This window comes from Prinia subflava, chromosome 9 (genome assembly GCF_021018805.1).
Source record: "Prinia subflava isolate CZ2003 ecotype Zambia chromosome 9, Cam_Psub_1.2, whole genome shotgun sequence".
In the NCBI taxonomy this organism is placed as follows: Eukaryota; Metazoa; Chordata; class Aves; order Passeriformes; family Cisticolidae; genus Prinia; species Prinia subflava.
The window spans coordinates 12,555,101-12,581,145 of record NC_086255.1 but is presented as its reverse complement, the minus strand read 5'-3'; the positions used below and the strand labels follow the sequence as shown (position 1 = coordinate 12,581,145).

General features: G+C 53.9%; 1 protein-coding gene across 1 annotated transcript in view; it reads left to right on the top strand.

Annotated features, from left to right (window-relative positions):
- TRIM8 (tripartite motif containing 8) overlaps positions 1–16,320 on the top strand; it is a 30,297-nt gene extending 13,977 nt beyond the window's left edge. The window contains exons 3-7 of the mRNA XM_063405408.1: positions 11,895–11,990; positions 12,764–12,997; positions 13,368–13,399; positions 13,967–14,082; positions 14,786–16,320. Of these exons, the coding sequence (XP_063261478.1) occupies positions 11,895–11,990; positions 12,764–12,997; positions 13,368–13,399; positions 13,967–14,082; positions 14,786–15,393 (1,086 nt within the window). The 3' untranslated portion in view covers positions 15,394–16,320. The remainder of the gene's footprint in view (positions 1–11,894; positions 11,991–12,763; positions 12,998–13,367; positions 13,400–13,966; positions 14,083–14,785) is intronic.
- The last annotated feature ends 9,725 nt before the right edge of the window (positions 16,321–26,045 follow it).

Here is a 26,045-nt window from a genome sequence, read left to right as displayed (position 1 = left end):
TTGGGACCGGTCCCAAAGATTTCCTGTGATCGCGGCTGGTGGGGAATTTGGGACGTCACGTTCGAGTAAGTCAGAGCCCTTTTTGCACAATTCCTGCAAGCCAGAAGTACTGTGCCATGCCTGGTGTATTCGGGACTTGCCATGCCCAAAATGTGGTCGTTGTGGGTGGCTTGCATTTCCAGAGGGAGAAATAATGAAGAGCAAGGCAGATCTCTAGTTCTTGCCTTCTCCAGCTTCTGGTGTGCAGGGTGTAGGGCTTTGTGCCTGGTCCCAGCCAGCCTAAGAAACAAAGGTACAAAGCAATGCAAGTTGAAAACCTGTTTCACATCAAGGAGGCTCAGGCAGAGTTTCTCCAGTGGGACCAGAGCATCCCTGTGTGTTTTAGAGGGATGTGGGACAACCTGAGGTGAGATGCTGGGCAGATGGGCCGGAGCAGTGGAAGCTGCCCCTCCATCCCATGCTTCCACTGGCGATGCTGTGCTGCCAGACGGGACCTTTCCTGTCCCACTTTGGTCACTGGTGCAGGAGGGGCTGCACCCTCCACCCCAGGGCTCGTTCCCTCTGTCCCCCCATGTGTCACTTTGTCCTCCCCATGCCGCTGAGAGCCAGGTGTGGGCAGCGCCCCGATTCATTCTGGCATCCTTCATTAGACAGTGTTTGTTCATGCTGCATTTTTCTTTTTGCTGGCTTGTTTGGACACGCACTGGTACATTCACGGCACTCAGGCAGTAACGTGAGTCTCTTTCCCATTAGGAAAGGGGCCAGGATTTGGGGGGGCTGGGAGGGTGGCTTAAGCAGTAGTTTTTGAGATATTTCCTTCTGCTGCCACACCCTGCGTGAAAGAGCAATATCCGCGGCTTCAGCTGCTATCACAAGGCTCTGAACGTCTCTCTTTTAATATAGATTGGTATCATTTTGCATTTTAAAGTAAAAACACGCTGCAAGCTGCAGACAGCTGTCGGTTGGCAGCTTTGTTTGAACATCTGGTATTGCTGGGCTGCTGTTCAGCGCGATCTAACTATGGGATTCATAAAGATTATAATCCGGGCTTTCAGATTCTCAACAACCACCTCACCAAAAAAAAAAAAAAAAAAAAAAATTGGGAAGAGAAAAAACCCAGCAGGGAGGCACTGGAGGGTCCTTGGTATTCAGCAGACTGTGGTCATGGTCACTGGGGTGGAGGGACTCACTGTAGGTTTCCTTGGCTGCCCGCAGGTGCTGACAGGCTGCTTCCACCCTGCAAAATGCCAGGCACTGGGGAGCTGTAGAAGTGCAAAGTCTTTTCCCCCCTTCTGTTTTTTCCAGCTTGTGTGCTGAATCTGGTCTCATACTCCTCTGGGTGGTGTCTGGCGCTGGTGAGCTGAAGCAGCAGATTCTGCTGTGGCTTTCGGTAGATGTTTGTAGCAGTTGTCTGCAGCAACAGGACTTGGTTTCTTTTTCTTTAAAGTAAGTGATGGAGGAGCCAAGGCTCACAGTAAACATCTTGGCATATCAAAAGCTCATTTCCAAGAGAAATTGAGTCCGCTTTTCTTGAAGCAACTGAAAGGTTGAGATAGCCACCTCTGTAAGCCCCATCCATCCTTCTGCGAGTCAGGCACTTTCCTTGGCACCTTTGAGAATTAAGCGACCTCTAAGCCCCTAACGAGTTTTATAAATCTTGTTAGTTGATCTGCATTTTTGCAAAGCTCTTTGAATCCAGCCTATTGGTGCATAAGTCACCTTGACTTTCCTCAAGGCTTTGACTCCCAATTCACTTTCAGGCTCCATTTGTCAGTTGGAGGTGCACAAAAACATCCCCCTTATCTTTATTAGAGAAAAAAAAAAGCTGCCTGGAGAAATGTAGCTGCACTCTAGTTGGTGCAGGCTAGTAATAGAGGTGCATATAAACCTGTTCTGCCCTTGTTTGTGTTGATTTAACTTACCAGTACAAATTAAAATAGCCTTGAGCGGTTGGAAGTTTAACTAGATCAGTTGGGAGGAAAAAAAATAAAATCATGGCCTTTAAATCAAAGGAGGGTTTTCTTTCTAGTGCTGCCTGAGTATGAAGAAGCGTTTTGTGCAGCTGGACCCCTTGTCTTTGGCTCACCAAATGAGACACTGGTGGGGTATGTGGCTGCAGGTCATTGCCAGTGGTCTCATGGCTGGGACGTGGGTACACGTGGGTATTGCTGCTGGTGCTCTGCCCCTCAGAGGTATCTGAGTTCCCCACAAATTCTGTTTATGCTTCCAGATCCTCGTGCCAGGCTCCCTCCAGAGCAGAAACTACAAATCAGGGGGGTAGGAATCCAAAGGGACTGTTGTTCAGAGCTCATGGCTTCCTATGGCAGGACTCAGCCTGGTGGGTGCAGAGTGGAGGTCTTTGGGCAGGGGAGAGGCTGCTCAGCCTGCAGTGGGAACAGCGGTGCAAGAGGCTGGCTGTGTTTCACCCCTGCAGGGAGAAGGCTCTGAGATCACACAGACCAGCTGGATCTTGAATCCAAGATGTTTATTTGGAAGGGAGAGTGAGGGTTTCTCAATTTTGCAGGGCTTGCAGATGGGGGTAGTTTTGCTGCCAAGCAATAGGATGGGTCTTTGCAGGATGGCTCCTTTGTAAGGCAAGCCATTCCCCCAGCCATAGTTGGGGGACAACTGGCTGAGACCCTGAGATTTTGTCACATTGGGAGGATATTGGAATCCAAAAGAGCTAGACAAGACTGGGACAGCAGCAGATCGAGGCAGGATTGAGGGTGCTGCCAAAGCCTGTTGAATTTTTTGTGGGGGTTATGGGAGGAGCGTCTGAGAAATGATATGTCAGAGCAGTAGAGTTTGTGTGAAGAGCAGGACTTTGTGATTCAGCTGAGTTTCAGCACTGAGTGATTTCCTTTTGCTGCCCAGACTGCCACCACTGGAGCTGGCAGAGCACTTCTGAGAGCCAGCTGGGGGAGATGATCCCACCAAAAACAGAATGCTCTTTTTTTTCTGGATGATTTTTTTTATCTGTATTTGTGGTTGCAAAGGGGCAGATGTATGAGAACAGACATGAGGGAGAAAAGGATGGTAGGGCCCCCCTAATGTCCATATAAATTGATTGAAGCAGTTGAGAAACCACAAGCACAGAGTGTGCTGAAGGCAGAAAGGGCAGGGCTTATTACACGATCTTTTAGGCTCTGAAAAACTGTGAAATCTGGTGAATCCCACTCAATACAGCTATAGGCCCCAGATTTTATTTTCTGGCATGGTAGGGATGAAGTACAAGGCAACACTGGTTATGGTGACCAGTTGTGCTCCAGGTGTTGGTGTCAGTCTGAGCTCCCTAGTGGCTGGAAACAGTTGCTCGAGGCCATTCGGGTCTGGGTGTCTGAAACTTTCTGGATGTCACAAACCCCTGCACTTTCCCTGCAGTGTCCCAGTGCTGGTGCTTCTGAATTGGTTACTCAAAGGGTGTTTGGTGCTGGGCAGGGCAGGTTTGTGCCAGGGCCTGCAGCCAGAGCCCTGTGCTGGGGATGGCTCAGCAGCAGGGTGATTTTTGGCACTAATTTATGAGCAGCCCTAGAGCTGTGCGTTTTCCTAAAACTGAAAGGTGGGCAAAGGAGCTCCTCCCTTGCATCCCTGATGGTGAAGAAGACACAGATCTTGTCCTTCATAAACACAGAGCTGAGCCCTGTGACTCCTCCTGGCTCTCTTCACTCCCAGGCGAAGGTGGCCTGTACTGTCCTCCCCCTGAAAGCTGGCTGGGGTGCACTGTTGGCCAGTGTTCACACCCAGGCCTGGGTGGGAATCTCTTCTCCCTCCCTTCCCAGCAGAAAGAAAAGAAATTTCTTGAGTTCCTTACTGCCCTGAGGGCCTGGTCACACCTGCAGCTGCAGGCCCAGCCCTCAGAGGTGGTCTTTCCATCTTGCTCCTGCACCACCCAAATGCATCTGCTGTTCCTGTGGCATTGGGACACAGTGTGGGAGCATTTTCCCTGATGGGATGCTGTCTCTCCTGGCAGATACAGGGCAGGAAGTGGCTCTGCTGGCCAAAGGCACTGTCACTAGTGAGGTTCCCCAAGGCTCAGCTTTGGGACCAGTCTTGTTTAATACTAGGATGGCTCTACAGAGGGATCTGGACAGGCTGGATCGATGGGCCAAGGCCAGTTGTATGAGGTTCAGCAAAGTGAAGTGATGGATCCTGCACCTGGATCACAACAACCCCACACAGTGCTGCAGGCTGGGGGCAGAGTGGCTGGAAAGCTGTCCAGCAGAAACAGTCCAGCAGAAACAGAGATCATAAGGCAGCACTTGCCCAGGTGGCCAAGAAGGCCAGTGGCATCCTGGCAGGTATAGCAGTACTATGGCCAGCAGGACCAGGACACTGATCAGCCCCCTGTACTCAGCACTGGTGAGGCTGCACCTCAAATTCCATGTGCAGTATTAGACCCCTCACAACAAGAAAAATACTGAGGTGCTGGAGTGAGTCCAGAGAAGGGCAGTGGAGCTGGTGAAGGGCCTGGAGCACAGGTCACATGAGGAGTGGCTGAGGGAGCTGGGGGTGTTTAGCCTGGGGAAAAGGAGGCTCAGGGGAGACCTTATCACTCTCTACAACTGCCTGAGAGGAGGGTGCAGCAAGGTGGGAGGGGTCAGCCTCTTCTCCCAGACAACAAGTGACAAGATGGGGACAAGCCTCAGGCTGTGCTAGGGAGGGTTCGTGTTGGGCATCAGAAAAAAATTCTTTACTGAAAGGAAGGTTAAGCATTAAAATGGACTGCCCAGGGAGGTTGTGGAGTCACCATCCCTGGAATTGTTCAAGAAATAACTGGACATGGCCATTAGTGCTAATGGCTTAGTTGACAAGGTAGTGTTCAGTCAAAGGTTGAACTCAATGATCTTGGAGGTGTTTTCCAATCTTAATGATTTTATGATTCTATCACCAAGGCTCATCTTTGTCCTGTGGAGCCAGTAGCATCAGTCATGGCTCGCCTGGCTGCATGCCTGGCACGCAAACTAGCTTCTTGTCCTGGTATTCATCTTTCTGGTGCATTTCCAGCTCCTTTTTTCCTCTTCTGCACACGTTATGAGTGAGTCTGGAGCCCCAGGTCTGGCAGAGGCAGTTTTCCCTGCTTCTTGTTGTGTTTTGCATGGAGGGAGCCTCTGTTTTGAGGAGTACATCACCCATACTGGACACCCAGTATGAGGAAGGCTCCTTCCTCCAGGACTTGCAGGGCTGCTGGTAGAGAGGTTATGTGTCTCCAGCAACTGGCCTCATCTCTCTGCTCCTTAATCTCCCTTATCCTCCTTTTCCTCTTGAAGCAAATCTTCATCTCTACTCCAAGGACACTGACAGCAGTGGCAGCTGGGCCATGGCTTGAAGTTGGGGTCCAAAAACTATAAGTAGAGCCCCAGCCTCTTTTTCCCCATTCACATGAGAGGCACAGCATGAGTAACTCTTGTGGCCTTGACGAGCAGTGGGAAACACAGAGGCCCAGGAAGGTGAATTAGCATCCTCAAGACCCTCGTGAGGGTTGCTTTCTGACAGAGAATAGGTCGCCATTTCCTGGCCTCCAGAAATCCTGCTGCTGGCCCCACGCAACACAATGCCTTGTATCTTCTCCTTATTAACAAATTCTTCCTTTCTGCTGGGTGTAAACAAGGGAAAGAGCTGTCCCAGGCTGCAGGCACTGGCACAGCCCTGTGGTGGTCCAGGATATGCTCTGGTACAGGGGCATGCAGAGAAGCGTGGTCTGCCATGTGCACTGTCCTGGGATGCTCCAGAGCCAGGTCCAACCTGCTTCTGCTAGGCAGTCCTGAGCCATGGCTCCATGGGAGCATCCAGCTGCTGTGTGCCAGCTGTGCTGCAGGGATGCCCTCAGCTGGGGTGGGCACAGGAGTTGGGACGAGGGGCTGTGCCTGTGGCGTAGCCAGATGGGACATGGATCCAAGCCTGATGGTTTCTTCTCCAGGGAAGGCTCAGAGGCCAGGCAGCATCTCACAGGGTGATGTGGACAGGTAGGAGGCATCATCTTCACCCACTCCAGCACGAGGACAGGGTGGAGAGCTGCTCTTGCAAGAGGCACTGTACATCCTGTTCCCTCAAGCTGGCGCTGATTATTTGGCCTTCAGCCCTTTTCTACAGAGCATCAGCTCTCCTGGTGCTCAGGGGTCCCTCTGTGCTGGGAAAGGGGGTCTCTTTGGTGCCTATTCACTGCATGGCTGCTGCTTCCATCCGTTCCTAGCAAGGGCAGCTATTAATATCTCAGGCTGTTCCCCTCCCCTCTTCCTTCCCCTGTTGAGGATAAACCAGCCTGATCTCTGCACAGAGAGCACCGTGAGAAAAGCCAAAGCCTGGAGCACTGTGTGTGCTCTGGGCTGGCCAGGGAAGGCAAGACCTCGTGCTCTGGCTGGAGACCTTCCCTTCTGCCTGGTGCTTACTGTGAGTGTGTGCAAGATGAAACCCCAACCAGAAAGCATTTCCTTCCTGCCCCTTTAAATGGATCAGCCTCCTGCGAGTGTTGTGAGGGCTGTGAGGAGTGTGAAAGAGCTGGTTTTGCCTGGGTCTGGTCAGCAGGAGGCCACCAGCAGGGTGGGAGGGATGTTCCAGGGTGTTTGGGCTGTGGCAGTGTGCGATGCATGATCTCATGATTTGAGATCCTATTTTTGGGGGCACTAGGGTGCTGCGCCCCAGATGTGCACAGTGTCAAGGTTCTGATGTGTTAGCAGGTGGGGTGACACTTTCAGGAGGGATGAAAATAGCTCATTGTGTGGGTTTTTCTCAGAAAATGGTCCAGCTGACAGTGGAGCGAGGCTGGGGAAATGGAAGCCCGCGTGTGGGAGGCCCAGGGAGGCGAAAGGTTGCGCTCGCCTCCTTGGTCCAGGGCTCTTGGTGCATTAAAATTCAGTCACTGTGACTGCAGGCCCGTCTCCAGCAACGTGCTGGGACATGTGTCTCAATGGAGGCTCTTGATCCCGGCCCCTGGGCTGAGCTGCAGGTGTCTGGAGCCATTCCCACAACAGGCATCTGCCCTTTGCAGCTTCCTCGCTCCGGTTCCACCTTCCTCCTCCTCCTCCTCACCCTTCCTGCCCCTCATGCTCCAAGCTGCTCCCTCCGTTCAGGCTTTCCGGTGACTGTGAACAATGTCCTTATTCACTCGGTGGCTGGGATTTGGCGGCGAGGGGAAGGCCTGGCTGCAGAGGAGGAGGAAGGAGAGAGGCAGAGAAGTGAGTGTGCCTGTCCTGGGCCAGCTGTCCGGCTGTGGTTAAAGGTGCTCTGTGGGGCAGTCTGGCTCTCTGCTCCCCCAGATTCCTATGGAAATGAGGGCTGTGCACTCCTGTGGTTTGTCCACCTGCCCTGCTATGGTACCCTCCAAACCTACAGACAGTTTCAGCAGAGTTTATTGGGAATTAGCATCCTGCAGGCATCCCACAGGTCAGTGTGTGGGCACTCGGTTGCTCTTGCAAGGTGGATGGCCCTGCAGGATGCACAGTGCTTATTAGACATCAGAGAAGCTGCACAGGCTCCATTTGCCCTATGAACACAGTAAGGCTTTTCACTGCTCCAGCTCTTGTTTAAAACCACAGCAGCTCAGCAGGTCATGGGGCACCGCTCTGCCTCTGGTGAAGCTGCCAGGCTCCTTCCAGATTCTGCTGGGAGTTGGGCAGGGGCTGGTGAGCACTCGAGCCCTCAGGAAAGGGGTGCCAGAGGCACCTCCTCCCTGGGAGGCGTGCAAGGGCCCTGACCAGCCTCAGAGAACACAGAACCTTGGGGCATGTCATGGGATTTTGCTGCCCCGGTGCTTTCCCCTGGGCAATGGGCTTTTGGGGGCTGCAAAAGGGGGATGAGGGGAATCCTGGGCCTCAGGCAGGGCAGGGCCATAATCCACTGTTACTGTGGGCTCAGCAGTGATCACAGGCTTAGCTCTGCCCTTTGGGAGAGGACAGTGTTGAGACCAGCCTAGGACAAGTCAGGGGAGACATCTTGCCCACAGATTGCTCCCTGCCTGGGAGGTCTTGGGTGGGTGTGAGCTCCTTCCTACACCCCAGTGCCCCCATTTGCTGTGGGGATCTTCCCAGGTGTTTGAGCTGGACCCGTGTGTGTAACACAGCTGAGGCTTGTGGTGCTGCAGCCATGCAGTGGCTCTTGGGTGAGAAGCAAAGATGCCTTGTATCATCAGAGCTGTTAAACTCTTTATTTCTATCTTCCTGTCTTGTGACTGCAGGCATTTATTGTTGCAGAAGTTCTCTGTTGGGACTGCCCTGTCCCCCAGCAGACATATCCCCATGCCCTGCCTGGCAGGGTGGATGTGTCCTGTGCTGCGGTGGCCACTGGGAGCTGGGGTCAGCACATAGCCAGTGGGGACTGACCAGGAGCTGCAGTAAGGTGTAGGCAGGGCGTGGTTTCCCTGGTGGTGGTTTCCTCCCAGCAAATGCTGTGGGTAGCGATGGTCAGCAAGCTTCCCCCAGCACAGTCCCACGGGGACCAGCTGTGTGCATCCTCCCTGCAATGAGCCCTTGCAGTGCTTGTTCTGCTTCCTGCAGAGATGTCTCTCCAAGCAGAGTTTCACTCCCAGTGCATGACCTTGGTACCCCAAACCCACCTGACTTGCCACAGTGGCTGCTCAGGAATCACCCTGCTCTGCCTGCACAGGAGGAGTGCACCCTCGCTCCTGAAGGGAAGTCAAAGATAACGTCCCCTCCTTTGTCCCTCCACCTTTGGTGGCCCAGCTCCCTTGCAGGGTTGATGCCCAGGGCGTGTTTGTGAGCTCTCTGTATGGGCTCAGCCCTTTTGTACCCACACTTCATTTCTTTCCATGAGGAGGGGGGAGATTATGTGCATCTCCTGCAGAATAAGCTGGTGTGCATGAACTAGCCCTGTCTCACAGGGGCCTACAGGGTCATGGTGGACCAGCCACTTCCCCAGCCACTGATTAATTTATTAATTAATGAGATGAATTCACTCTCAGCTGGTGTTGGAATAAGGAGCATTTTTAGCATTCGTTTTGCAAACTGGCGATGTGTCTCAGAAAAGACAAACTGGGATCAGAGTTGCTCACAGCCTGGGAAGGGTGCCTGTACTGAGGGAGCCTTGGTTCTCCCAGCATCAAGGTCATGCATGAAATATGAGAAATTACCCCGAGAAATTCTGATCCTGGAGGAGGAGGAGTTCATGACTTCAGAAATGCCAGATTTGGGAGGGGATGGAAGGGGAAGGGATATATTTTCCTTTTCAAAATACCTAAGGAATTCAGCCTGTGCTGCATAGACAATGAGATTTTGCCCCTCGGTGCCAGAAGGGGTAGTTCATACCCTCGTGTCTTGTTAAGGTTTTGTTGCTGTGGGTGAAAAGCTCTCCCATTCCACTGCAATCCCTGGCATGTACAGTTTTTAAATCACCCTAAAATCAAGAGACTGGCTCAAATATGAGGTTTAAGTAAAGTACTGCATGTCCTCTATTCTCTCTGACTTCTATGGCATTAGGTTGGATTTTGGTCACTTCTTCCAGCTTTGTGAGGGTATTAAATTAACGTATATGTATAAAAGTTTATTTTTACATATGTTTATATGTGTTTTTATGTACATTTGTGTTTTCACGTAATTGCATGATTCCTGGAGCGAAGCAGTCTGAGGTTTGTTACAAAACACAAAGGTTGGCAGCTCTGCCACGGCAGCTGCAGGGCGATGGTACGTGCATGTCTGGGGCTGTTTGGTGCCTCCCTCGGGGGTCCCTGACACCAGTGGGGCTGGCAGGGTGGCCTCTGCCCGCCTGGCATCTGCCAGTGATAGGAAACCCTGCTCTCCCCTGCAAGAGCATCCTGGCAGCACCGGGGGGAAGGGCAGTGGCTGCCTCGGGTGTGTCAGATACCTGATGGGTACAACAGAGTGGGATGGGGATTTGGCCTCTGTGCCCAGCAAGCTGTCAGCCTCGGGTCCTGCCCTGTGTTTTTTACCCACTCCTGTCCCAACTGGCAGACAGGAATGTCAGGCAAGGACTGGGCTGCTCCTGGGGGCCTGGCTAGGCTTGGCTGTCCTCCCGCGGGGCTGGTGTGGGCTGGGTCTGGCTGTCCGTGGTGGAGATGGCGAGTCTGTGGCGGGGAGGGAGGTGCAGGGAAGGGCTCGGTGCAGACTCGCTGTGTCCTTTGGCTGCCCAGCGTGGGGCGTGAGCAGCTCAGCCTGCACTGCACGACCTGCCCAACTCCCACGTTCAACTGGCCTCCTGAAGGCAGGGATGTTGGAAGGCATCTCCTCCTCTGGAGCCCAGGAGCAGGCTTGTTGCCTGCCACTTCTCAGTCCGCCTACATGGGGCTGTTGTCCACCTGCTCCACAGTTCTGCCTGATGCTTGACCCAAAACCCTGTCCGAGTCCCTCGAGAAGCCCCCAGCAGCCCCACACTCAGGCCTGGCTGCGGGCACAATTCCTGCCTGCACCCTTGGTTCTCCAAGGTTCGAGTAAGTGGAGTTGCACTCACTCTCCAGAGCTCAGTTCCCACCGTGTTAAACCTGGGAGTGGACTGCAGCCTCCTGATGCTGCAGCAGCACAAACAACAACCATTTTACAATGAAAAAAAGGAGGTTTTTAATATATGCCTCAAATCTTTCTCCGTGTGGATGCACTTGGATGCTGCAGGCCCCTGTGTTTCTGTACACACACAGAGCAAATGTCCCCCTGTGGGCTGGGGATCTGCATTGCTGTGACTGCCCCTCAGCCCTGTTTCAGTGGTTGTGCTGTCTGTGTGTCTGTCTGCATGTGCCTGGGGGGTGCACATGCGTGGGCCCCGGGAATGCATGTGGAGTGTGCCTGTGAGTGGGAAGCTGGGTTTTTTTAGCTCCTCGTTATTATTAGTGGTAGGAGCTCAGTGACAGTAAGGCTGGAGGTACCCGAGACCTTAAGAAAAACAACAGGAGGGAGGAGGCTTCGCATTCCTGCTCCTGAATTGAGTCGGAGGTGACAGCCTTTCCCTGCAATGCAATTAATCCCGGCAGCGCCTCTGCCACCCTCCCCCTCCCGCCTCGTCCAGGAATTAATTACTTGATTATAAATTCCCGAGTGGCAGTTTATAATAGCAATAATCCCCTCGAAATTCATTCTTGCTGCTGGTTTCTTTCCATCTCGCCCCCGTCGTTGAGTCTCTAACGCCACATCTCTGTGCCAGGCGAACCCTTCTCCTCGCCCTGCTGGTGTCCTGGCTTTTCCCCCACTAAACATGAAGGGCAAATATTTGGAGTTGATTTTGAGGGGTGTTTTGGGGAGCCCTGCTGCTGCTCACAGGGGTGGAGCCCTTCTCTCGTGGGCAGTGGGTTTCTCCTGGCTGGGGAGCGTGCAGGAGCGAGGCGCTCGCGCTGATAGCTGGGGATGAGGTTTTGTCCCAGTTATTCGGTGGATGGCCCAGGCCCAGCCCCAAGGAGTGGGCTGGGGGCTGTGTGGGGCGGGGGGAGGCCCTGTTCCTCCTCACTCTGTCCCTCCAGATTACGCTGACGCTGGCTCTGGGGCTTGTCAAGGAGGCGGGGAAGGGAGAGAGGATTTGGCGTGGCGTACGGGAGCGCGAGGGAGGTGGTGATGTCTCGCAGGAGCCTGCTGGCGATGGGTGATGGGCCTCAAAATGGTACTGCCTTAGTGGGGGATGAGCCTCTCTGTGTCCCCCCCACAGTCCCCAGGGCTTGGCCCTGACCCAACCCCACTGACAGGGCTGCAGAAAGTTACCTGAGGTGCTGCCCCCATCCAGGGGACCCAACCCAACCGATAACACTCAGCCCCTCTGCCATTGAAATAACCAGGCCTCCAGCTTCACAAGCTACGTGGGGGCTTCAGCCTGGCAGTGGCATCCTGCTGGGAAAAAGCACCATCCCTCCTGAGCCACGTGGGCAGAGCCAGTGTGGGCAGCACTGATGTTCCCTGGCACATGTGGCTGCTGGGCTCTGACGATGCTGCTTTCCCCCATCTCTGCAGAAGATGCTGATGAAGCAGCAGGACCGCCTGGAGGAGCGGGAGCAGGACATCGAGGAGCAACTCTACAAGCTGGAATCGGACAAGCGACTGGTCGAGGTAACCAGTGCTCACCCTGCCACGGCCACTGCTGGGGACTGTCACCCTATGGCACAATGGGGACAAGCTCCTGGGACACAGGGGCCAGGTGGGCAGGGAGAAAGGTAGACATGCAGGGGAGGAGCAGCTGGATAGACTTCCTGCCTCCATTTCTATGTCATCAGTCATCATTTTGGGAGGCAAAATGTGTTTGGAACTACTCTGCAGCCTCATGGGTCCTGGGTTGAGTTGAGAGGTGAGGAACATTTGATAGTGAAGGTGTCCTTAAATATCAGATGGCCCATCCTGTCCTCAGCTCAGCACAGCTTTTCTCAGGAAGGGAGTGCTTATGGTCCCTAAAGCCTCTCGGCCTCCCAGAGCATGAAGGGAACACAAAGTGTTCCCCATCCTGGGGCTGGGGATGAGGATGGGAAAGGCTATACAGATGGGGAGGGGTGGGATTTTTCAATGGAGCACACTTCCATTGGTGGTGCAGCAGGTTGTTCCTTGACACTGGGTCCTCTGGAGCTGATCCCCACACAGACCCTGGGAAGTACATCAGGAATCTGCTGAACCAACCAAACCTTTAGAGTGTCCCTGTTGCGTCTCTGGCACATAGAAGTCCCATGTGGTAGTTGACAGCAGGGTTTGAGCTGTCCGGGTGTTGCAGGAGAGTAGAGCTGGGGTGCAGCTTTCAAGTTGCGTTCTCCACTGCTGAGAAAGGACCCAGGTGTCCTGGGACAACATGGAAGAGGTTGAAGGGCACAGAGGGCCTGACCCTACTCCTCCCCCAGGAGAAGGTGAGCCAGCTGAAGGATGAGGTGCGCCTGCAGTATGAGAAGATGCACCAGATCTTGGATGAGGACTTGCGGAAGACCATGGAGATCCTGGACAAGGCCCAGGCCAAGTTCTGCAACGAGAATGCAGCCCAGGTTCTGCACCTCAATGAGCGCATGCAGGAGGCCAAGAAGCTCCTCAGCTCTGTCCAGGTCATGTTCGACAAAACTGAGGACATCAACTTCATGAAGGTAAGACAAGCTGCCCGTGCCAGGGTGGGACAGGGACTGTGGAGAGGTTTGGTGGTGTGGGAAGAATTGGATAGGTGTGGGGTGTGGTGGGGAGCAGGATGGGGACATTAGCAGGGCTGGCTGATGCCTCCAGAGTGCTCAGCAGAGGAAGAAGTCAAGGAGAAGTGGGGCAGGCTCAGTGCTGGACTCAAATGAGGAGGTGCCACAGCTGGAGATGGGGCTGGAGCAGCCCATGCAGGGGAAGGGGGGCTCAGTGCCCGTGGTCCAACTGTCCCCTCCTGGGTGGCCATGGAAGCTGACACTGAAAGGGGGCATGGCAGCCATGGCAGGGATTGGCCTTACTGACCAGAGCTTCTCCTTTCACTTCTAGAACACCAAGTCTGTGAAAATCTTAATGGACAGGTAAGCGCAGCGGGACAGACATGTTTTGGGGGAGAGGGTGTGTTCATGTCCACAGGGGTGGCAGCAGCACAATAGCCAGAGGAAGACCAGAGGCAGGGATGCTACAGGGTTTGGGAGAGGCATGTGCTGTGCTCAGCTTCCCTTCCTCTCTGGGAGGATGAAAACATCCCCTGGTGCAGCCATTGAATCAGGCCTTCCCCATGGACTAGGGAAAACTCAGTGTTGTGCTTGTGGAAGAGCAGAGGATGGGACTGGCTGGGTTGGGGTGCAGGGCTCCATCCAGCTCCACTGGGCAGAGACAGGGCACAGGGTTAAAGCCAGCACTAGCGGAGCAGAGGTGAGCTGGGATGGCCATGCAGTGGGGACATGGACTGCAGGAGGTGTGTCCTGGCAGGGGACATTCAAGCTAAACTGCACAGGGAAGGTCCTGCCTCCAGACACAGCCAGCTCACTTCTGTGCTCTACCCTAGGGAGGGGGTTTGGCTCCAGGAGGGTGTGGGGGGAGGAGCTGTCCCTCTCCTGAGTCTGCCATGTAACTCACACTACTCTGCCTGCCAACCCCAACAGGACTCAGAACTGCACAGGTGGCAGCCTGCCCCCACCCAAAATTGGCCACCTCAACTCCAAGCTCTTCCTGAACGAGATCGCCAAGAAGGAGAAGCAGCTGAGGAAGTTGCTGGAAGGTAGGTGAAACCTGAGGGGTGCAGGGGCATGGGCCCTCACTGCATCCATAGCTGTCTGCCCTGCAGATCCCAGTACAAAACGCTGAGGAGAGCTCTTTGGGGCAGGGACCCCTTGGAGCCCCTCTGCAGTCAGCACGGCCGTGGAGAGTCACAAAGTCAGCTGCTGACTCTCCCCAGGGCATTTTCCTTGTCTTGTGAAATGGCTGTGTTCTGGGGTTACACAAAACCCTGAAATACAGAACTTCGGGGGGTTTGGCCATTGCCAGGAAAAATCAGTGTAAAGATGGGGGCCAACATGTGGGCAGGGACAGCCAGAGGCTGGCGTGGTCCCACAGCCCCGGCTAATGCCTGGGAGCAGTCCTGTGGAGGCTCCCCAGTCCCCTCCTCGAGGGGATTCATGTTTACCCCCCCAGGCTGTCCCACTCTGCTCCTGTTAGGGACTGTGTTCATCAGCTGTTTGCAGAGCAGTGCCTGGGCTGCTCTGAGCCCGCTGGCAAGGGCCCAGAACTGAATCTGCAACTCCACCTGCACAGGGCTGTGTGTGAGGTTTGCCCTGGTGGGGCGGGCTGGGGCCCCTCTGCACACGTGGGGCTGGTATGTGGGTCTTGGGGCTCTGCTGCAGCTTCAGATCAGCAACTGGAGCACCCTGGAGCTGTGCCATGCTGTGCTTAATGCAATCCCCCTCTCCTGCTCCCCTCCGCAGGTCCTCTGAGCACCCCCGTCCCCTTCCTGCAGAGTATCCCCATGTACCCCTGCACCGTCAGCAACTCCGGCGCGGAGAAGCGCAAGCACTCCACCGCCTTTCCCGAGGGCAGCTTCCTCGAGCCATCGTCCGGGACTGTGGCGAGCCAGTACATGAGCCAGGGCGCTTCGGCTGGCGAGGGGCAGTCCGCACAAGCCATGGTGCCTTGTAGCTCCACGCAGCACATAGTTGGACTTCCTAGCGGCCCGCAGCCGGTGCACTCGGGCTCCGTCTTCAACCCATCTCACTACCCCAACACCACGTCATCTCAGCAGTCCGTGCTCTCCCAGTACGGCGGGCGCAAAATCCTCGTCTGCTCCGTGGACAACTGTTACTGTTCCTCGGTGTCCAACCACAGCGGGCACCAGCCCTACCCGCGGTCGGGGCACTTCCCCTGGACAGTGTCGTCGCAGGAGTACTCCCACCCGCTGCCGCCCGCCCCCGCCGTGCCCCAGTCGCTCCCGGGACTTGCCGTGAGGGAATGGATTGACGCATCCCAGCAGCACGGGCGGCAGGATTTCTATAGGGTCTACGGCCAGCCGTCGGCCAAACACTACGTCACCAGTTAACCGTCACACTCTCCGGAGAGTCCCGCTCGATGACGTGTTCAGAGAGAAAAGTCTGGTTTGGTTTGGCTTTTCTTTTGTTTTTTCCCCCCTCTCTTAAATCAAACCTGATTTTTTCCCTGCCTCACGCCCCTCCAGGATTTTGGGGAGGGTTGTTCCATCATATCTCTCTTTTTTTTTTTTTTTTTATCCTTTAAAAATGAAATAATATTTTTTTTTCATTTTAATGCCTTTTTTTAATTTAATTTTGGAAGTCCTTCCTGCCCCTCGCTGGGTAAACACGAGGGAGAAATTACCGAGAAGAAATTGATGGGGATTTCAGTCGGACATCTGGGTCTGTGCGTTGTGCTCTTCCTCACTCCTCTCTGCCTTTGGAAAACTTCAGAAGGGACAATGGCACCTTCTCTCCTTCTATTTCTCCGAGTTTATTTCTTCTGGTTTGGTTCAGTTTTTCCCTTTTCCCCACCCCTTTCTTTCCCTTTTTAAAAAGAAAAAAAAAGAAAAAATCTATCATTGATTCAGTAAGAAATGATACATGTAGATTTTGGGTTTGTTACTTTTTTTTTTTTAAAGGCTGATTTTTTTTTTGTGTTACAAGGCCACTTCTCATGCATATTGGCATTTTTTTCCTTCTTTCAGAGATTTGTAAATACACAATGGCAGGAAATTTAATGCACAAAAAAAAAAGGGAAAAGAAACTTTACAAAAAACCCACAAATAAATAAATAAATAAATAAATCTGTTCTAGTTTTCAGGAGGGGAAGCGTGACCGAAACGCACTCCCCTCCTGCATATCGCTGATGCAACTTCCTGTAACAAGCACTTTGTATAAAAAAAAGTGGACTTCCTGCTATAAGGCACAGGTATTTATTCTGTAACCGATTTTAGACACACACACACACACACACACACACACACACACACGCAAAATATTCAAATAAATGTGATCACTTAGTGCAAACGCCTCGCTCTGCTGCAGCTCTTCCCCCGGGAACGCCAGGCTCCTGCTTGGGAAGGAAACGCTCCCCAGTCCCGCAGGGCCGGGCCATGACGGGGGAGGTTTTCCGGAGGGGCTGGGTGGGAGGGAGCAGTTCAGCAATGGGGGGCAGAGGGGTCCCCAGCAGCGCCCATGCCGTGTCCCAGCCCCGTGGGAAGCTGTGCTGGAGATGTGGCTCTCCACCAGCTCTCTCCCAGGCAGCGAGGATGTGAGTCAGGCCCGGAGCCGGCCAGGCCGCATCCTGCCCATGGAAGCCAGAACAATCCCCATTGTGGGATGGGGACTGGGATGGGGACAGCAGCTTTCCTGGCTCTGCCAGCATCCACCATTCCAGCCATGCTGCTGCTGTGGCGCCCTGCTCTTGGGCCTTCTTCCCCAGCTAAAGGCCCACTGCCCCCAGGACTTTGTGAGTTCTGGCAGCACCCCAGGCTGGTTTGGGGACCCTCTGCGCTCAGCCAAGGCTGGAAAGGGTGAGGAGGAAGCCTTTGTCCAGAATGTGCAATGGGGCCGTGGGCTGGCCTGGCTGGGGTTGTGCAGGAGCGACCTTTGGGGAAGATGAGGCTGACCTCATGAAGCAGAGCGGTGTCCCAGAGGCAGGAGGGGTTTTCCGTTGCTCTCTTTGGGTTCAGCTTGCCTTATTCTTTTCTAGGTTGCAAAACACCCCTGGTTTAGTTCCGGTTTGGAATCCCCCTGTGCTGCTTTAGTGGGAACTGGGAAGGGGAGAAAGTCTCAGTGAGCTGGAACAGCGGAACAGTGGGTTCAAGGAGAGGGACCCTCTCACTGACTCCCCCCATTCCATTCCAACAGAGGTGGCAGCACAACCCTGGACAACTTCCCAGGCAGTGTTGGGTTGGGGAGCCAGCACCTCCTGCCCCTGAGTGTTCTTGTACGCACAGGCTGCAGAGCCTGGCAGCTCAGCCCTGCTGTCTTGCTGGGTTCTTCCCAATCCTGTCCTGCTTGGGCTCTTCAGGAAGCCCCCAGTCCATTGGGATATTTGGGGGTTTGCTTCTCAGTCAAAAGCAAAGCACTCCAGGGCAGCAGGAGGGTGCAGGATGCTCTCAAACTCCACAGGGATCCCATGATGTCTCCCCTCCGTGTTCACAGGGCTGGCTGCTGGGGGACAAAGAGATGGGGATACGGGTGAGATGAGTGACATCCCTCCCTGTGGTGGAGGGTCCCCAAGGCACAGCCAGGGCCACCCCACACCCCAGGGTACTCCCCAGCCATGGCCCCTAGGCTTAGTGCCTCTAGGTTTGACTGCCCAGCTGTCCTCCTCATCATCCTCTTCCTTCTTAGCACAGCTGCCTCCTCCTGTGATAGCAGCAGCTGCCAGGCCAGGCATTAAAGCACCTGTTACCTACTGATGGGGGGACACAGGCACAGCCCCCACCCTGCAGGGTGACCCCAAAGATTAGGCGTCACCCCGCCATGGGCCACTCTCACCCCACTCCTTTGCTGGAGGGAGCAGCCCCAAAAGAGTGGAAGCCCATGCAGAGCAGAGGGGCTACAGCCCCTCTCTTGTCCCCCATCCAGGAAGAGTCCCCTGGTGTCCTGGGTGTCCCAGCTTCCAGGACAATCAGTGCCTCATGTGCTGCTGGTGGTGAGGAGGAAGGCGATGGCCCACGGGGGCCCCCATGGAACAGGAGGAATGTGTGCCCGTGGCCCTGTTGGGATATTGGTGTCCTGGGAGGGGAAGTGCTGATGCTCGGGTGCACAGCGGGGTTTTATTGATGGATGGCTCTGTCCGGGGGGTGGGGAGAGCAGGGGGAGCAGAGGCACATCCATAAACAGCTCGAGTTGTGAATGGAAAGAGACGGATTAGGAGCCAGGTGAAAACATGTCACACGGCGGAAAGAAAAATGAGCAGCTGGGCCAGACCAAATTGGTGTCTGATGAAGGACGTGGGGCCTGGTGGAAAAAGGATCCCAGGGCTGGCGGTGCTGCACGGGGGAGGCTGATGGGGAACAGCTGGAGCTGGACACGCACATCTGGTGGAACAGGGTGAGGGGAGAGGCAATAGCTGCTGTAACCACCGTGCCAGTGGCCACCACGCTCAGGGCACGGGACTGCGGCTCAGCCCTTGGATCAGCATGCTCAGAGGGGCTGATTCATCACTTTCAGGGGGATCCTGTGAAGGGGCACAGCCCTGTGGCCCAGCCCTGAGCAGGGATTAACCCAGTGGGGTTCAGGCTCTCCTGTACCAAGGGGTCCCCAGGTGGAGGGGCCACTGCCTCTTCCTCCATTTGCATACATGTAAATAAGCAATCAACATAATGAGGGAGAATGCAAACCAGGCTTTGAGTTTGCAACCAAGTCCTATTTTTAACCTTGGAAAAGGCTTTCAGCAGGAAGCTGCAGACCCTGCCCTGGTAGCCGTCAGCACGTCTGGCTGATCCTTCACCCCAAAACACCGCTGACCCCACGACCACCACTGGGTCAGTGCCTGTTGCACTCTGTTCCCGTTACCAAAGCAAACAGAAATCTCACATCTTTGTGGCAAGGTGGACCACACAACATCACACCCTGCCTTGCAGGAGCCTTTTCGGGCAGCTCTCCCACCCACTGAGCCCCAGGCCCTGCTTCCAGCCAGGGTGTGTGCCCCGGGAATGCCCTCGGCACCTTGGGAGTGAGAGCCCCATGCTTAAACATGAGAGTATATTTAGACAGTGTCAATTTAAGTTTGCACATCAACCTTATAAATATGAAAGCCCATCTACACGAGATGTTTAAGATACCTCATCAGCCCTTGGAAAATATGCAGGAATATTAATTAGCCAGATTTGGGTATTATCTCATAATGAATAAATGAAGAGACTCGCTGCTTAAGATGAACTGCTGGTGTTTCATTGGATTTTGTTGCTTTCTTTTAAGAAAAGTGTGTTTCTAAGGTAATTCACTCATTTTAACTCAGGCTGGCACAGGGGCTCAGAGGATGCAGCCATGCCAGGGCCAACCAGGGTGGGACACTGTAGACTACTCCTTACCTGAAGGGACCCTAAAAGCTGGTGGTTTACACCCTCTGATTTGGCCCCAGCTGGCAGCACTGCCTGTGAAGACAGAAAGACACAGACAGGGTTGGAATCCTGCCCCAGCTGCAGCAGCCCTGGGCCCAAGATGGAGGAGCAAAATGCAGCCCCACTTCTCAAAAAATGTATTTTTTGCTTCTTCCCTTCCTGCCCTCAATCCTTGCCTCCTGCCCTCCTGCTCTGTTCCCCTGGCTGCTTCACTCCCTCCAGCTGGGCCAGGATAGGAACTTCCCAGTTGCTGTAGAAACCCAGATGAAGGACACACTTCAAACAAAAATGCCAAACAAGAAATGGCTTTGTGTGCGCCCGGATGGCCGCTTTTCCTTGCCAGGATGTGGTGGCTTTGAGGCCCTTCTTTGGGGCACCCTGTATGGACAGGGAGGGCTGTAGGGACAGGGGAGGCTCCCTCACAGCCCTGAAAGTTTGTGTTAAATAGCAAGCAGAGGCTTAGGGTCACTGGAGAACGCACTTCAAAGGTGTCCATCACCCATGGGATGCTGCACTGCAGCCACTGGGGTTTGGACATCCCTGCCAACTCTGGCACCATCTCCCCCTCTGGTCTTACAGCCAAGCCACCCCCTGCACTCCAAGGGGCATCACCACCTGACTGGCAAGATTTTGGGGCGATGGAGCAGTTTCCAGGCTCAGGGCTGAGCACCCAGCTGGGCCGAGGGTGGGCACACCAGCACGAGCCTCAAGGTCCGGGCTGGATGGTGCAGGCGGTGGCCTGGGTGGCAGAGCCGTGTCCCGTGGGCACACCAGCATGAGCCTCAAGGTCCAGGCTGGATGGCGCAGGCGGTCCCAGGGTGGCAGAGCCGTGTCCCGTGGGCCGGGCCGGGCCAGCCGCAGCCGCGGGGCCGTGGGGCCCCCCCGGCGCGTGGCGGCTGGCGGGGCCGGGGCGGCGCGTGGGTGCGGGGCGCTGCCGGCTGCCGGAGCTGCCATTGTTTGCCTTCAATCAAGATGTTTCAGGCAGAATCAAAAGCACCAACTGGGGAAATCATCATCACAAAAAATCTTGCGCCTGCAAAATAGGTCAAGTAAGACTCCAAAGAGAGAGAGCGTCTGATCTGCATTGCAAGGAAGAATAGCAACAGCTGTGATCTCCAGTATATATGGATGGGCTGGGGGGGGATAAATATATATATCCATGCATATGTATAACCGCTTACAGCTGTTGGGCCGTATGTTCATTAGGGCCAACTGTTTTGGAGGCAGAGGGATCAGCGCTAATCGGGAAAGGGAGTTTATCATCACATTCAGAGGCAAAAGTGTCAGGAGCAACTGCGGCCCCCCCGCCCCGCAGCCCACACCAGCTGTGCCGTGCTGAATGCACCCAATTCAGGGCCCCTCCCAACCCCCCCGGGCTGCGAGAGCTGCGGCTCCTGCCCCAGCTCCAGAAGCAGCCGCCAGCCAGGCCCAGCTCCCTGCCCAGTCCCAGACCCAGGCACTGTCCCCAGGTGCAGAGGTAGCCACGCCTGTTTCCCCATTCCCCAGGCTGCTCTCCATGCCCACGCCACCGACCCAGCCCCTCACAGCAAGGCCCCTTTGCTTATCCCTTCCGGGCTCTGGCCTCACAGGTGCCAGCTATAAAAATGAACCCAAAACATATATAAATCCTCCTGAATGACATCAGGGAGGGTGATGGAGCTGGGGCAGGACAGCTGGCTCAGCCACCCCAAGACGCTGGGCTTTGTCTGGTCAGTTGGGATCCAGCTGTCACAGGCTGGGGACAGCACAGTGTCCCAGCCCACAGGGATGCTCTCGGCAGGAGGGACTCATTGTCCCCAACAGTGTCCCCTTCGGCACCCCAAGCTCCTGTCAGACAAAGAGGCATTAAATCTTGCAGGCTGTGGCTCTCATTGGTAGCATAAATGTTGCAAAGCCAAGCAGCAAGGACAACTTGTATTTAAAAATATCTCTCATCCAGGTGATTTACTTGCAGGGCGTTCCTGCCAGCTCCTAATGCAGCTCAGTCTTGGGGCCTAACCCACCTGCCAGCCCCCCTTCCTCGAGGGGTCATTTACTTGGGGTGTGTTTGGCTGCCCAGCTGTGCTGCCCAGAGGGCTGCAGCTCGGAGGCGTGCGGTCACGGCACGTTGCAAGCAGAGGGGCTCCTTCCAGCCCTTGCTCTTCTGAATGTGATTTTTTTTCCCTTTCCCCATTAAAAATGATACAGATATTCATCTCGGTCAGACAGCCACATAGGAAATGCAGAGGGGGCACCCCCACCCTGTGCTGTTTCCAGCAAGCCTTTGACAGCGTCCCCCAGCACGGGCACAGCCTGACCACAGCTTTACAAGAGTTTTGCTTCCAATCAGTGCTGGGAAGGGAAATAAGTGAACAGATTGCAATAAAAAAATCCAACAAGCCCAAATTCAGCCAACTGAGCCCGAAGCTGCCATTTCGGCCAGAGCCAATCACGAGGCTGTAGTGCGAGCTTGTTTCCACTTAAACAAAACAAAATAAAATGAAAAAAGCTTCCGCCAGCGCCTGGGTGGGTGCCTGGGTGGGTGGGCTGGAGCACGGCCACGGCCATGGGTCCAGCTGCCCTGCTCCAAGGTGTCCCAGCAGAGCACGGCCGGGCTGGGGGATGCCAACGCGGCGACAACGCAGAGGCTGAAATATCCGGCTCTGCGGCCACAGACCACTTCTCTGCCCTGATAAAGGCAGGCGTCCGGGTTGCGAGGCCGTAAACAGGGAAATACTGGTCAAAGAGGAACAAAAATCTCAGTGTTTTTTTCTCCTGCAGGCAGCAGATTATTATTTTCTTTTTTTTTCTCCTCCCCACACCCAATCCGCTCAGTTCCTTGTCCTTTCGGGAGCACTAAATTCATCACGTGGCTGTGAAGCGGGGCTCGTGCAGGGAAGGGACCCACGGTTTGCTGGAGCAGACGCATGCAAGGTCACACGCAGCCTCCCCATAAATTACTGCGTCCCTCCGTAAACAGCAACAGGAGAGGGGAAGCGCAGCGGCTCCGGGGGCCGGGGGCCGCAGGGGCCGATACATAACGTTGTGACAAGTCAAACAACTCTCAGGGTGTTCACTTGCCAGAGGAATATTTTTCACATCCAATCCATTAGGCAAACAAGATGAAAAAGTATTTCCTACTTTGCTGAAAAAATACCAGGACTGAGTATAAAGCGTGCCTTAAAAAAAAGAGGAAAGAAATTAAGTGTGACCATCTTTAATGTTTTTTTTCCAGTGGCTCTGACAGGCCTTCCAGGCATCCTGACTGTGCAGGGAGGGAGCTGATGCTTTAAAGAGTTCTAACAGTTTCTCACTTTTTGGCCCATCTGGGTGTTGCAGGAACAGTAATGAGTCAGATAGTTGGAAAGCAACAGATTTGCTTCCCTCCCTCCTAACCCCCTCCCAACCCCATTTCACTGAACTAAACCTAAATAGTTTGCTGCTTTCCTTTTTCCCCTTCCCTTTTCCTGCCAGGGGAGAACGTGTTTCATGACATGCTTTTTTTAACCCACAACACGATTTTTGAAAAAAAGAAGATCCTCCCAGAGTTTCCTTTTCTCACTGGCTGACTTCTCTAATAGTTTCGGAATAGTGAAAATCAAAAGAAAAAGGCTTCTTCAACAATTTTAATCCCTTCTAGTACCAGCAACCATTTCTGGTTGGGTGACAGGAGCAATAGAAGAAGGCCTGGCTGGAGGCTCCTTGGGAAGAAACAATCCTATCAGAAGATGAACCTGCTGAAGAAAAAAGGATCATCTCCAAACACCAGTTGTCTTTCTACTAAATTTTAATTTATTTCCTTTTTTAAAATTTTTTTGACAAAGACATCTAAATTATACACTGAGTAACAACATAACCAGATATTGCAAATATCCCTTTTTGGTGAAATATAAAAAGGGAACATAAAAGAAAGAGCTTGTGCGGACCTGGCCAGCCCAGGGAATGCAACAGCCACCACCTTTTGCTTTTGGAAAAGAATGAGCAGGTTGGAGTTGGCTGGTCTCATCCCAGTACACTTCATAAAAAGAGTCTGGTGACCAGTTATGGCCAGAGAGAGACGTCATTAATGAGCAAGAAACATCATAGGTAGTGGGAAAAATGGGAGAAGGTTGCAAGAGGCTTTGGCAAGCATTCTCCAAGGGCAGGAGAGACATTCTCCAGCAAAGCTGCAGTGGAGGACACAGCCACAGCCGGGGGAGGACACGAGTCCCCACACCCAGCACTCATGGTCAGAGCAGGGGCTTGGACTCAGGTTTTCTGACATGGCCTTGGAGAATTTCACTTCTCCAGCCCCTCTCTCCTCCAGGGAACACAATGGGGCAGCAGGAGAGGCTTCTTTCATCTATCGCAAAGGTAGAACCAGATTTAATGATGTGAAAGCAAAGCACGGGAGGGGAACGAACCCCTGTGACAAACACCCCGAGGTCTGTCTGTCACTCGGAGCCTTTAAATCACGGCTGGGTTTCTTCCTACCAGAGGGGCTCTGGTCGAGCCGTGAGTCACCACGGCTGGGTGGGGTTTAACGGGCTGTGCCTGCGGGAGGGCGGGAAAGAGGAACACAATGGTCCCTCCTGGCTTTAAAATCCAGGAATTGATGCGACCTGTGGCAGAGCTCCATCCGTACCGATGAGACGCTTGGCTCCCCCAGCCTCACTTTAGAGGAGGCTGAAGCTGACAGCGCTGGAAGGAAGGAGCTCTGCGGGTACCACTGCCATAAACCGGGCGGGGCTGAAGGGCTGGCCGAGGGGCAGGGGCTGCAATGATGGGTGGCGGGTGTTTCTGGCTGGCCCCAGACAGTTGTCCAGGTGTTTTTTAACCAGGTGCTGCCCAGGGCGCAGAGCCCTGCAGAGGCCATAGCAGTTGTAAATACATTCAGATAAGGAGCAGCAAGTGAACAGAACCTCAAATCCTTATACATTTTCACCAGGTTGCACAGAGAGACGTTTACAATACAATGAACGTTTACAGCCATCACTGCAGGATGATATACTTAAGACATGGTCATTTTAACCCCCCACCTCCACTCTCCCAGCACAGCTCACTCTATCATGGTCTTCCTCTCCTACCACCTGGCACAGAAAAACCAAAGTAACTGCTGGGTTACAGGTGACACTCTGGCAGGTACAGATGCACACAACCAATATGTGTGGCTACAAGCAAACAATGAATGAGCCAGCAAATGTTTCCGGATCCTGAGTTCAATAGGGCAATTTTTACGTCCCAACTAAAGTGATAGGAAAATTACTACATATTTATTTTACACATATTTCCAAGTTTAACCAACAGGAGACTTAAAAAAACCACATTACCCTCCTGGATGCTTTTCTGCCCCAGGAAGCCAACTGTGGCAGTGGTGGGGTGCCACCGACTAAGTTTGCCACTGCTAAAAGAGTAGGGAGCAGGAAAGCACCAATTCAAGTCCCCTGCAAGTGTGAAAGATCAATGCCTGAGCCCCAAAGAGTGCTTTTTGCCCTGCCCTGCCTGGGCCAGTGGAGAGATACCCAAGCATTTCCCTCTGATCTGGTAAGCAATGTGGGCAAATCCAAAGCTTGGGGACTATCTGTCACAAAGCTCTGCCACCCAGCCAGCACAAGCCTGCCCACAGGAAAGGACTGCAATTCTTTACATTGCTTGCATCAGGCAAATGCTTTATTTGCAAGGAAAAGATGATGCTGGGATGAATTTCTCCTCCTTGGACTGACCCAGGAACATGCCATGCTCAAATTTGCAGCGTTCCCGATAAGCCTGCGCAGCTGGGGAGTTACCGAGCAAGCTGCATTTAAATGAACATCTCATCTTATGACTCCTTACTCAATCCATGCAAAGCCGGAGCTGTGTCACTTTGTGTCATTAGCGATTGCTTAACAGCTCACTTGAGCCCGCTCTTCCCCCGCACCCCGCTCCCCAGTGTCTGGTTTTTAAAGCAAGGCTCTGCTAGTCCGGCATGCGTGTCCTGCCTCCCTGCTGGAGACAGATGCACTAGGAGGGTGCTGACTCACGGACGCAGGCAGATTAAAGTTGGATTGCTAAAGCAGTTGCTGTCCCAGCTGTCCCTGTGCCCCCAGCCACAGCAAAGACAGCTGAACTACACACGGATCATCCCCGAACTGCTACTGTACATCCTGATGTATGGGGGGACATGGAATGAGCCCCTGATGATTTTAATATGCCAAGCTGTAACACGTAGACGGCCAGGGGCTGTTTCACGTATAGTGCAGATGTTTGTGCCGTGAGGTGGAGATGTCCAGGGGAAGGGAGGAAAAAAGAGCTGGGAGCTCCAGGGGTGTCAGCCGTCTGCCTGGCTCCATGAGTCAACTCGCTGACGCGTGGTAAAGCCACATGCTTTAGTACATGCAGCTTTCCCCATCCTGCGCGCCCGCCCGTCTCCGGGAGGTGGAAGGGGTAATGCAGTCCCCAGTCATTCTCTGGCCTTTCGCAGGCAGGCAGCAAACAAAGCTGGCAAGCAGGGCAGTGGGATTATTTTACCATCTGTGCATTAGAAACTGGCCCAGGAGTCACCAAGCTCGCTTCATGCAGGACATGGCTACTTTGGCGTGCTAATAGCTCCTGCTCCCTTGTCAGTCTGGGGCTAGATTTGAATTGGGGAGGAGGAGGTGGAAATCACATTCTCTTCCCTGTTTCAACAACTGTGTCCTTTTAAAGGT